The following is a 13,610-nucleotide window of genomic DNA, read 5'->3' as shown; positions in this document are numbered from 1 at the left end:
GGCAGCTCCTGGCTGACTGACGGCTCTGGCGGCTCTGGCAGCTCCTGGCTGGCGGCTCTGGCAGCTCCTGGCTGACTGACGGCTCTGGCAGCTCCTGGCTGGCTGGCGGCTCTGGCAGCTCCTGGCTGACTGACGGCTCTGGCAGCTCCTGGCTGACTGACGGCTCTGGCAGCTCCTGGCTGGCTGACGGCTCTGGCAGCTCCTGGCTGGCTGACGGCTCTGGCAGCTCCTGGCTGACTGGCGGCTCATGACAGACTGGCGGCTCTGACGGCTCAGGACAGACTGGCGGCTCTGACGGCTCAGGACAGACTGGCGGCTCTGACGGCTCAGGACAGACTGGAGACTAGCAGCTCAGGACAGACGGGAGACTCTAGCAGCTCAGGACAGACGGGAGACTCTGGCGGCTCAGGACAGACGGGAGACTCTGGCGGCTCAGGACAGACGGGAGACCTAGGCGGCTCAGGACAGACGGGAGACTCTGGCGTCTCAGGACAGACTGGAGACTCTGGCGGCGCAGGACAGACTGGAGACTCTGGTGGCTCAGGACAGATGGGTGACTCTGGCGACTCAGGACAGACGGAAGGCTCTGGCAGCGCTGAACAGGTGGGAGCACCTGTAGGCAGAAGACGGTAGCCAGGCCAGTGCGGCGAGGTGGAATAGCCCACACTGGGCTGTGCTGGCGAACCGGGGACACCATGCGTAAGGCTGATGCCATGTACACCGGCCCAAGGAGACGCACTGGAGACCAGATGCATAGAGCCGGCTTCATAGCACCTGGTTCGATGCCCACTCTAGCCCGGCCGGCACGAGGAACTGGAATGTACCGCACCGGGCTATGCACACGCACTGGGGAAACTGTGCGCTCCACCGCATAACACGGTGCTTGCCCGGTCCCTCTCTCTCTCCGGTAAGCACGGGAAGTTGGCGCAGGTCTCCTACCTGGCTTCACCACACTCCCTGTGTGGCCCCCCCAAGAAATGTTTGGGGCTTCCAGCCGCGCTGCCGTGCTGCCTCCGCATACCAGCACCTCTCCGCCTTTGCTGCCTCCAGCTCTGCCTTGGGACGGCGATATTCCCCTGGCTGAGTCCAGGGTCCTTTGCCATCCAGAATCTCCTCCCATGTCCGAGAGTCCTGTGTACTTTGCCGCTGCTGCTGCTGTCCTTTACCACGCTGCTTGGTCCTTGGTTGCTGGGTGTTTCTGTAACGGCATTCCTCCTCTTCTGAAGAGGAGTAAGGATCGGACCAAGAGGCAGCGTTGGTAAGTGTCCATAATGATTTATTACGAAAACAACTGAACACTCGAACAAAACAAAAATAACGTGCATCAATGAAACAGTTATGTGTGGTGACAAACACTGACTCGGAAAACAAACACCCACAAACTAACAGTGAAACCCAGGCTACCTAAGTATGATTCTCAATCAGAGACAACGAACGACACCTGCCTCTGATTGAGAACCATACTAGGCCGAAACAGAAACCAAACACAGAAAAACAAACATAGACTGCCCACCCCAACTTACGCCCTGACCATACTAAATAAAGACAAAACAAAGGAAATAAAGGTCAGAACGTGACACTGTGGTTGTGTTTATCAAATCATGTTTTGCCTAAGCAGATTTAAAATGAAAATATTGCTTGTATTGAAAATTATATTGAATTCATGTAACTATTTTAAAATAAAGTAATACAAATACAATATTATTATCAGTTACAAGTGGAGGGTTTTATGTGCTCTTCCAAAATGTATGGTAAAGCATAAAAACATTAACTTGATTTTATTTCTTACAACATGCTAGTCAACATCACAGACATTCCATCCTCTTACAAAGATAAATAACTGACCATAAGACGTTTTCTGTACTTCGACTGTGTATGAAAAAAATATCAAATTTTAGGGTAATTTGAGACAGTTTTGAAGCCTAGTTTATAGACAACCAGTCTTTAGTTCTTCTCTTGAAATGACGTCACAGATTACCCCTTTTATCAATTTTACCTTCTGCTACATTTTTCTCCTGACACAGTGGCTCGTCCCTGTAATCCAAGTCACTGGGAGGCTGAAGTTGGCGAATCGAGTTAGTTGATGAGCTCTGGGCTGTAGTACGCTATGCAGAACGGCTGTCCGCACCAAGTTTGCTCGTGATATGGTGCTCCTGCCCGAGACCACCAGGTCGTCTAAAGAGGGGTACACCGGCCCAGGTCGGAAACAAACCAGGTCAAAACCCCGGTTCCGTCTAGTAGTGAGTAGACACGATAGTGCAGCCTTGGCAAGACATCGAAACCCAGTCTACTTTATCATTTTTTTGTTTTGTTTAAAAAAACCTGCTTCACGGATGAAAATTCCCTCTACAGTAACCAGTCGACCAAACTCGTCATCAGTTTACCTTCTGTTGTTCTTCTGAGAGTTATAGGGCCTACTGACTCCTGAACCAGAATCTGGGTTTACGGGAGTCGGTTGAATAGAATCGCCATATTCAACGTATCCTATAAACACAGATTATGGTTCAACTGACTCCCGACTGATGAATGAAGTGTATAATGCAGCAGGGCCCGTTGAGAGCAAAATTAATTTGAGGTCAAGGAACCGTCAAAACTCTCCAAATGTAATGTTCAGATTGCAGATCATCAGAGAGGGGCTGTCAAAAAAAAAATCCCGAGGTGGGGATACTGAGCTGCTTCGCAGCAGTGACCAGAACATTCGAATGCACTACTGTGATCAATGCCTACTTGTCTCATTTGAAACAGTTGAAATAAAGAACTCACCTTGTCCACGTGTCTTACAATATTGTCAATACAGAAATTCAGTTATTTATGTCTTTGACTATAATGTGAAAATAATTCATATTTCTAAAGTAACAGTAAGGGTGAATAATTGGCAACATTAATCAATGGATTTAAAGCAAAATATGGGTAATGTGAATGATAGGTCTACGTTTGGTTTTTATTTTCTGTCCATTGTGAATGAAATCCGCATAGAGAAATTATGTGGTTGTGTTTATCAAATCTTGTTTTTGCCTTAGCAAAAGTAAAAATAAATGAAGGATTTTTCAAAAAATATATATTGCATTTATGTAACTGTTTTAAAATTTAAAAAATACAAATACAATACTACAATCTCATTGGTTCAAGGTGTTTTTTTTGTTACTTTACTCTTCCACAATGTTTGGTAAAGCATAAATGCATTAACCATACTTTATTTCTTACAACCTTCAGCAGCACAGATAACCTTCCATCATTTTACAAAGAGAAAAAAATGACTATCAGAGATTTTCTGTACTCCGACTTTCTATTAAAATATTGTCAAATCTGAGGGTAATTTGAAGCGCTTGAAGCCTAGTTTATAGAAAACTATATAGTCTTTAGTTCTACTCGTCGACTTTGAAAAGGATTGTAAGCGTTCATTTGAAATGGAGTCACACACTACTCCCGGTATCACCTCTACTTGCAGCTGGGGATGGCGCCGGGCGCGGTGGCGCGTGCCTGTAACCCAAGTCCCCCGGAAGCTGCACTGGCCCAGGTCGGAAAAGAAGCAGCTCAAATCCCAGGGTCCGTCCAGTAGTGGGATAGCGCCTGTGAGTAGACTCTGCAGTGCATCCTTCGCAAGACATCACAATCCAATTTGTATTATAAAAAAAAAATCTGCTTTTGTAACGGATGTGAAATGGCTAGCTAGTTAGCGGTGATGCGCGCTAATAGCGTTCCAATCGGAGACGTTGAGAGCAACATTTATTTGAGGACAAGCTCTCCAAACTCAATGCTCAGATTGCAGAGATGAAAAACATAATGCAGCGGAGGGAGGCTGTCAAAAAGCCCAGGTCAAAGAGGTGGGGGATACTGAGTAGTGGCCAGAACATTCAAGTAGCCTGTGACCAACGGCTACTTAATTGTGTGAGACATCTAAGGCCTATTCTCATTTGAAACATTTGGAATAAAATACTGACCCTGTCCATGTGTTTTAAGAGTAAATTTAAAGAGTGAAAGCTCGATGGTGGGCAAATGCTGCCCTCTGCTGGAGTGTACTGCTAGACAAAGGAATACCAAATAATGCTATTTCAACCACATGCTATTTTATGGACTGATTTAATCACGTTTATTCCTCCACGTACCAATTTATAGTATTGCAAATAGACAATGAGTAGGTGTTCTAAAACTGTTGACCGGTAATGTAGATAAAAGCGAAAACTTTACATACTACAAAAAATCAGCATCAGAAATTGATTTTGTGGAGTTTTTCAAAAAGTAGGTACGGTATTCGGTAGGTGGATCCCCTGGATCCAATCTTACCCAACTGTCATTAGAAATAGGGTCTGCATAGAAATAGGCTATAGTCCTAAACATACACAGAGTAAAAGCTATGGCAGACACAATTAGTGCATGCATCAACGCCTGCATGCATTATCAATCACTGTGAAGTTGTTTCCTGTCTCAAACAATTTGACATCTTATCACTGTGAAGGACCTTGTCTGTTTGTTGACCTACTAACACCACAGTTAGCCACTATGTTACTGACAAGGCCTGTGTACACATCTTAACACTAATCCGTTCAAGAGTGGAGATTTCCACAAGGGATTTTCATTAAGTCCTTTATCTGGAGACATGGTGGCCTTATCATGATCTGAATGACACATTTTTGAGGATAAATTATTATCATGTCTTCATCAAGTGGGCCTAGATATTAAGAGAAGTATGGTTCGTATGATTTTGAAGCCACTTGCAGTTCACGGAAATACCATTGGAGGTCGGTAGAGTACAGCAAAAAGAGAGGCTGAATAGCGTAATGAATAGTGTTCTTCTTGCCATATATTTTATTGAATGGAACATATTCTCTTCGGTACTTTCATAATCTATTGATGCCCTCGGGGACATTGCCAGTTTGGTTTACGGACATAAATACAATATATATATAACCGAGGCCCTTTTTCTTGAAAAGTCAAAATTGCATCTGTGACCTTCGTTAGGGATGTAGAACATCGCCCCAAATAGCTGAACTATTGCTAAGGTGTAAAACAAAATGGCCCCAAAAAATGTGCATGTTTGAAATAAATCACTGATCTTCATGTTTTCGTGCATAAAAGTGTCTTAGATAATTGGGTACATTCATCAATATAGGCCAATAGGCTACTCTGTCAGCTGGGTTGGAACGTTCCATGACCTCTGCTCTGTTGAAATCTTTGTCCACCTCTTGACCTTTGTCAACGTGTTATTGTACCTTTAAACTTGGCATCCTGTGGCGTAACTTATGGCGGTGAGACACGACTCCTCGGCCGTCGGAGATGTCTCTTCCGTCTCAACGTCCATAGAAAGACTGGGGAAAGTTATCCAACAAGTAGCCTACATGAGCGTCTGCAAGTGGGCGTGTTTCTCTGTTGATTCAACAGTCTCGGCTCTTGTGCGATGTCGAGGGCGCGAACGCACTTTTCTGGTGAGAAGGGAACGCAGAAGTCTAGTTCTGACGCGAAGTCTATCTTCAGCTCTTGCTATCTAAAATCGCTTCATTGTGGAGAGGGCTTTGAAACATATTTGGGACACTACCACCATGGACGCATTTCAAGTACTATCGTTATATATGTTACTGATCTTCATTTGGAATATACCATGTTTTCAGTCAGCTGCCATCATATCTCCCTCTGTGCCAAGGAGAAACAAGGGAGCCAAGATCCTTCATGATGGACAAAGGTCAACCAAATTTCCCAAAGAGATCTTCGCATCTTCTCCTATCTTAAGCCATCACGGAGAAGACTTTAATAAGGACGCAATTGTGCCCCACGATTACATGCTCTCCATATACAGGACGTATTCGGCTGCAGAGAGACTCGGACTAAACGCAAGTTTTTTCCGCTCCTCAAAGTCTGCAAACACCATAACAAGTTTTGTGGACAGAGGAACAGGTTGGTCTCAACTAAAATGACTTAGCTATGTAGTCTACTACCGTTGCATACGACCAAGTGAGAATCTTGCTACATTTGTTCTAGATTTGCACACATCGCTGCAGCCATGGTATGCATTTTTTAATCTGGAAAATAAAGCCCCTTTCACAATAACATAAACTATTAATTTTACAATGTCTCTCTTATTGAACGACATGCTGGAGTTGCAAGTTGAAATGTGGAACAATTGTGTTCCTGTTCTACTCTTGACCCACAAAGACTGGCATAAAATAACATAAAATAACCACATCAAAATAGTGTGCTGGCCTATCACTCTTTGGTGCAGATTTAGATGTGATCCAATCTAAATATTTAACAGCTTGAATTGTAAAATGTACCATTAATTAATGCATAAAACGATATTTCACAAGCTAAAGTGCAATTATCTTGTCAGCCTAAAAGTGATTTTAGTTGCACTGGAGCATTAGGACCGTTTATGAGGGACGCATTACGTTTTGTTGTCGCATTCAGTTCCATTTGAGCCCTTGGGACACAGTTTAAAGAGCCATAGGAGTACGTCAGTTTTGCAAAGTATAAAGTTATATTAGACTTACATTGACCCCCAGGTTACACGACAATAAAACACTAATTGAGGCCCTATCTACATGAAGGTAGTAAATCATTCTCTATGAGTCCCCGCTTGCACCAAACCCATCCTGTCCAAACCTTGCCTTGTCGTCAGACTAGACTCAAAACAGGGCCAATTGAGATACTCATAGAAAAAGTTATATTTCCACAGAACTTGTGCATTAATTTACACATTGGTGTAGGACTCAGTGAACACGTCAAACAGGAAATTACAGTTGGCTTGCATCAAGATAGGAATTAACATTTTGTGTTACAGATCTTCATGCCATCAGTGCAATCTGTATGGCCAACTCTGCAGTTAATAAACGGTTATATTTTAATGGGTTAGGGTGGGCTGCAGGTGGTTGGCTGCAGGTGATTAGGGACAGTTAACTCTGTAACCAATTGATTTGACGGATTTGATTAGACAAACAACAGCAGACAAACACCAACAAACCGAACACATGTAAGTCAGCTTTATCTTTAGAGGATAAATATATTCAGTTAACGTCATTATTGGCATTATTTCCCATCTGTAACATAGAGCTGATTTGGTGAAAAAGCCTCACTTTCCCCCTGATTTTGATTTGATGTGTCACTGGCTCTGACCCTTCTCTGGACTCTCTGATGGTTGCTTAGCATCGAACCGCTGATTGGAGTATTTGAACTCGTGATCTAATTGAGTGTTCATGTCATAACATATCAAATACTGTCTATTCTCCCATAATGACCCAGCTCAGCCAATGGCACATCACCAAAAACAAAGGGAAAAAATGTAAGACCATGTCCTTCGCTACGAAGTGGTTAGTATTTTACTGTGTACCTCGCTGTGCGACCGCCACTTTAATTGCTGAAAATATTTTTTTATTCCGTTCTCTCAGCACATTGGTGGTTTCTGTTAAGATTCTACCAGGCCCTCGAGTGTTGAGTTGTATTGTATAATAGACTACAACATACTATTTTTTGCACTTTAAAAAGTCCGAAAAGTAATACTCAAGCGACAACGTTTGTGCGTAATATTTGAATTTTGCGTTTTTCAGCTATTACGCACAGCTGTTTTGGAAACACTTGTACGATAGACTACATTTTTTGTATAAAACTGAAATATTTTATATTGTGTAGCTTTTCCCCTCTGCAGGTAAAATGAAAACAATTTATGCAAAACAGAATAGGAGACGTCCCTATGTTCGTTGTGGTCGCAAGGTCAGACAAGAATAAACCAAATGTATGAAAATTACTTTTGGCACTTGAAGTAACTCATTAAAACGCAGATGGTGCTCGCTGGCCTCGGAAGCCACAGCACTAGAAGTCTCTCTCTCTCTTTCGCTCCTCTCTTCGCTCTCTTTCTCAGCCTTTAGAAAGTCGTAGCCTAATACATAGAGGAAAGCGTAACATCAATGTTATATGTTGTCCACAACCTCAGATAATACAACAATAGGCCTAACATAAGTGGTTGACGCCGTATCGTTCATATTTTGGTCAGATAAATATGTAAATTACGCACAAGCTCCATTATGTCCAAATGTTTATATTTTCCAAGCAAATGAGGTGAATCGAAATGTGTATCTTAATTTTGTCGAATCATATCTCAAAATCAACAAACTGCATTGTCAAGTTATTTAAAACAGATTTGCGCTGTAACTTAAAGTCAGCATAATCAGGCCAAGCACTTTTGAACCGGGAATGTTGTCGTTGGCAAGAGGAGATGAAATATAAGCAGGGAAGTATTTTAATGAGGAAGAGGGGAATTCAGAACTGTTAATTATTTGGTGACCTTGTATACGATTTGTTTGAGGTCTTATAAAAAACCTTAATGCAGACCATACGCGCAAAGTTACTGAAACAAACACAAGGTTTCACTCTACGTTTACTATTAAACTATGCAGGGTTCACAGAGGGGGGAAAGTATTGGCAACCAAATTCAAATATCTATTTCGAATAAACTCATATTATTTTGAAATATGGCATCTATGTTGGATTTATAGATTAATAGCCTATACACAGGGAGCAATTGTTTAGGCCTAGAACAGGCTACCCACAAATGTTGTTTTTTATTAAGGAACACATTTTCCAGTGCATTTCATTTGATGGACGGAATCACATTTGATTGATATTTCCCAAGACCACAGGTTGATCTGTCTTATGCCTAGTATCTTCCTGTTATCGTGAATGCTGAAGAAAATCGCACTGTGTTTGGGCAACACATTTCTTCATGGTAGCCTTCAAAGTAAAACAGATTCGTTTTTACTTCAGCCTTTTTGAGCATTTACCCTATTATGCCTATGTATAATTATATTTGACTGATAAAATATGACAACAATCTAAATGTCTCGTAAGTAATCGAAAAATCTTTAGAAAACTGTGTTTTAAAAGCTCTAATGTATTTTATGAAACCTTGGGTTTTAGATATAAAATAAAAAAACACTGCATACCGCCAGTAAACCCTTTACAGCAGAAATTAACAATATTTTAACTTATATGAGAGCACATTGCTTCGCTGGGATCAAAAATGTGTAGCCTGGGCCTCGTGGGTCTCGAGCAGGGAATAATATATTAATTGTGTATTGTTCAGTTGAGTGTACAGTAACCTATGTCGCCTTCGGTCGGTTGAGTCTGACAGAATCCCCTCCCGTCATATCACTAGGCCCCTCGTTTCTATGCTCCACAACTTTGATAATCGTTTCAGAAGTAATTTTTCCCAAGCAAAGAATAATTAATAAACTGGTTTGATAAAATAGTCACAAATTTAATCAGGCTCTTCGTTTAGTGATGATAGACCTACATTGAAAAAGAAAATTATTCTCTGAAGTGATTCATTTGGGGTGTTATTAGAAAACAATAGCCTACATTAACATACAAAAATGATGATAAGATTCAATTGACAATTCAATTGAAGTTTGCTTCCGAATTTCACATTTCTCCCCAAAATAATTAAAATACATAGGCTATATTTCGAGTCTGATCTAATAGTAAAAATGTACAACATTTAAAGTACAGGGCAAAATTATAGGATTATAGGCTACTGAACGGTATTTTGCACATCGAACGGGTATAAGATCCAAAAGGACAGTGTGTGTGTGAGAGAGAGAGAGAGCGAGAGAGAGAGAGAGAGAGAGAGAGAGAGAGAGAGAGAGAGAGAGAGACCGAAAAAGGTAATTGCCAGCTGTTGTATTATGATCATAGGCTTAGCCTACAATATTCAGGCTACTGTCTCAACAATTATATCTTACTAACATGGAAATAAATTGATTCAAACAGGCTCATCTTACCTTATCATATTATGCATAATGGGCAAATCTAAATAATTAATTATTATGGTAGTTGTTATGGTAGTTGTTCTGCTAAGTTTGCATCTGTTGATTATTGATGTTAAGAGTGAAGATGGTTATTATACAGTAAATTATAATGCACCCTTTCTGCTCAGAAATGTCGTGTCAGTCGTAGTTTGTCTCAGCTCGACTTTTGAATGGGCACTGAAAAACAAGAAAGAAGGCCAGTGGATCTGGCCTTTTTGTGAGAATGTGAACCCTCCTCCTCCCACTCCCTCTCCTGAACACTGTACACCCTAAGTGAATCTGACTGCAATTATTTCTTTTTATCTTGCAGACGATCTCTTGCACTCTCCTTTGCGAAGACAAAAGTATCTGTTTGATGTCTCAACCCTTTCAGACAAAGAGGAGTTGGTTGGAGCTGAATTAAGGATATTTAGAAAAGTACCCGGGGATTTGCAAACGTCCCCGACAGGTCTCTATGACATTCAATTACTCTCCTGTCGATCAGAACGGCTACTGGATGCAAGATCCCTTGATCCTCTGGATTCCCGAAAACCAGGATGGGAGGTTTTGAACGTGTGGGAAATGTTTAAAAACCGGCATCACTCTGCCCAGGGGAGCCAGCTTTGTCTCCAGCTCAAGGGCACTCTTGGTAAATCAGAAATGGAAATCGATTTAAAACAGATGGGATTTGACAGAACCGGTCGAACTCAGCAAGAGAAGGCCATCTTGGTGGTTTACACCAGGTCCAAGAAAAGGGAGAACCTGTTCAACGAAATGAAAGAGAAGATCAGGTCTCGTGGATCGGGGAGCAGGTCGGAGGAGGAGAGGGGCCTGCGGTTCAAAGCCAGGCGCCGACGGAGGACTGCATTGAACAATCGGCATGGGAAAAGACATGGCAAAAAGTCCAAATCTAGATGCAGCAAAAAGGCTCTGCATGTTAATTTCAAAGAGCTAGGGTGGGATGACTGGATCATTGCGCCATTGGATTACGAGGCGTACCACTGTGAGGGCGTGTGCGACTTCCCTTTGAGATCGCATTTAGAGCCAACAAACCATGCCATCATTCAAACTCTCATGAATTCAATGGATCCCAATAGCACACCTCCTAGCTGTTGTGTTCCCACCAAACTCAGTCCCATCAGCATTCTTTACATAGACTCGGGCAATAACGTTGTGTACAAACAGTATGAGGACATGGTGGTAGAGCAGTGTGGCTGCAGGTAGCGTCCTTTTCTTCTGCGTATTTAAACCCCGCAAAATCAAAGATAAGTCACTCGGTCCAGGTCAGGATATGAAAGTTGTGGCATATCTTAAGCATATAGACCCATGCGTTCTTGCCATATCATGGTGCGCCTAAACTTCACTCAAAAGGGATCCGCGAGAGACATCATTTGTAGCGTAGGCCTATGCAAGCATATTTATTTTTGATCAAATTTAAACTCCGTACAATCTCACATAGCCTTAGATGTCCAATTGTTGTGTTAAACTAATACCTACTCCTAGCCTACATTTGCGTCCATCTGATATGTTTTTCAAGAGCATAGTCTATTGTTTTGCGAGGCCCGGACATGGATAGGCAGGTCGTCATAAACCATTAGTCCGCAGTAGAGGAGTGGGTATCAACATACTAGTGATATGCTATTATTTGTAATTTTTCTGAGCAGACTTGGAATTCTTGATGTTCCATCAGTGGATTCTGTCCGAAATGGGCACAGTGGAATGCACCTGTTCAAACTAGGCCGCAGTCACGGGATAGCCCTTGTGCATTGTTGCAGCTCCCTGCAACGGTCTTGTAAAGAGGACTCATTTGTAGCGGGTGTTTCCAGGCTCACTGCCAGTGTCCAGCTGAAACTATCGAGCTCTTCTGATGCGTTATCAATCGGCCCTAGCACCCCCCCTCTCTCCAATCTCTCTCTTTCAAATCTATTTCTTTCTCTCTCTCTCTCTCTCTCTCTCTCTCTCTCTCTCTCTCTCTCTCTCTCTCTCTCTCTCTCTCTCTCTCTTTCTCTCTCTCTCTCTAAAAGGTGAATGTAATCTACCAAACACACAATGGGCGCTGAGGAAAAGAGATAGCGCAGACATGCCTACAAGAGATTTCCCTGTGCGTCCTGTTTCATCAGAATGGAGTGCGCGCTCGAGTCATCACAGCCCTCGGGCATCGAATGCAAGACTAAACAGACGATTCTTAACATGGACATGGACATAGGCATTCGTATTGTGCCTGCCATTGACAGCTGACTGTATTTCGATGACTTGCTGAAGGCACACTGAAAGGCAGTTGGACCCGGTTGCGCACAGGAGCACGTGGGGACACCAAAGGCCACGTTAAATAATCAAGACAAACATTTGCATCTTCAACGTCTGCATCTTTACTAAAGGCACTTCCACAACTGACTGCGCCAATGTCATGTAGTCAGGAAGAACACCTTTTTTTTCCTGATAATCGACTGACCAGAAAAGACTCGCAAACGAGATATTTAAATGCACATTAGCTTTGAATGCACTGCTGTTCATTATTTGAGCTGTAAATATTTGTATAGTTAAAACTTTACAAGTGCAACTTATGAAGAAATGACAAAAGGCATTTCTTTGTAAATGTACATACTTTAAATGCACTCAAATCGTTATAATATCTATTCTATAATAATTTTATTAATTGTGATGTACAGAGTTTCATGATAATCATATATTTCTTACATTGACGAGAGTAATTTAAGCTGTATAAAAAAATGTTGAGGGTGAAAATACCATTATTGATGTCTACCTCATAATTACCTAGGTTCTGAGTTCTGAGGTGCATCCAACACTCTTGTGCTTCGGATGACTTAACTCCCCCCTATAATTAATTTCCCAGAAATCTGTGAGTTGGTCCTCTGTGACAGAGAGAAAACATCGTTTTTAGGTGATTTATAACTCTGCTTGTTTCTAATGAAGTTACAGATATGAATCACACTAATTACAGTACCTAACGTTATTGTACATATCATGCTAAATCAAGTGGTCTACATGGATTTGATTTGAATAATGGTAAAAATTCACACTTCAATCAGGCCTTTGTGCATTTTTTCATGTTGACCAAAATAAGAAGTGAGAAGAATGTCTCCTTTGATCATTGGATTATATTAACTATGGAAAAATAATCACTTGTTTTACCCTTTCTTTCAACGCCTGTATATAAGCAGATATGCTGTTTGTTTGTATAGTGTTCTGTTGCTCAACCCTATCTATGCATATTTCATTAATATCAGTCTTATCGGATCACAATGAATCCACGATGTACTTCCAAATTTTAACCATTAAATGTGCTTGAATTACAAAACTAGCTTTTAGCAAGGCATGGTGTTTTATTTCTAGCAGAGGATACAGATCATTCTACCCATGTAGGATTATAGTTAGTGCTGCTGGTGACAGCACCGAAGTGTTTGACATTGAGAGTTATAGTTGTTGTAGAACTCATGCAGTAGAACTCAGTGGTGGTGGCAATGGAGTTCAGCTTCCTTTAAAAATGTATGCAATGTAAACAAAGCATTCATCTTATTGGTAGGAGTTGATATACAGTGCCTTCGGGAAGTATTCAGACCCGTTGATTTTTTACACATTTTGTTACTATACAGTCTTATTCTAAAATCGATAACATTGTTGTTTTCCCTCATCAATCTACACACAATAGCCCATAATGACAACGCAAAAACAGGTTTTTAGAAATGTTTGCTAATTTATAAAAAATAAAATATTGCATTTGCATAAGTATTTAGACCCTTTACTCAGTACTTTGTTGAAGCACCTTTGGCAGTGATTAGAGCATCGAGTCTTCTTGGGTATGACGCTACAAGCTTGGCA

The 13,610-nt window shown here is 41.7% G+C and overlaps 1 protein-coding gene across 1 annotated transcript; it reads left to right on the top strand.

Annotated features, from left to right (window-relative positions):
* Positions 1-5,376: 5,376 nt before the first annotated feature.
* On the top strand, positions 5,377-13,278 carry LOC110489843 (growth/differentiation factor 6-A). The gene is made up of 2 exons (XM_021562789.2): positions 5,377-5,889; positions 10,102-13,278. The coding sequence occupies exons 1-2, from the start codon at positions 5,538-5,540 to the stop codon at positions 10,992-10,994; spliced, it is 1,245 nt and encodes a 414-aa protein (XP_021418464.2). The 5' UTR covers positions 5,377-5,537; the 3' UTR covers positions 10,995-13,278.
* Positions 13,279-13,610: the final 332 nt, after the last annotated feature.

This window comes from Oncorhynchus mykiss, chromosome 2 (genome assembly GCF_013265735.2).
Source record: "Oncorhynchus mykiss isolate Arlee chromosome 2, USDA_OmykA_1.1, whole genome shotgun sequence".
NCBI classification, from domain to species: domain Eukaryota; kingdom Metazoa; phylum Chordata; class Actinopteri; order Salmoniformes; family Salmonidae; genus Oncorhynchus; species Oncorhynchus mykiss.
This window is presented reverse-complemented; position numbering and strand designations above follow the sequence as displayed.

Coding starts and splice junctions, on each gene's coding strand:
- LOC110489843 (XM_021562789.2), top strand. CDS start 5,538: ATGGACGCATTTCAAGTACTATCGTTATATATGTTACTGATCTTCATT. Junction 5,890..10,101: donor TTTTGTGGACAGAGGAACAG/GTTGGTCTCAAC, acceptor TTTATCTTGCAG/ACGATCTCTTGCACTCTCCT.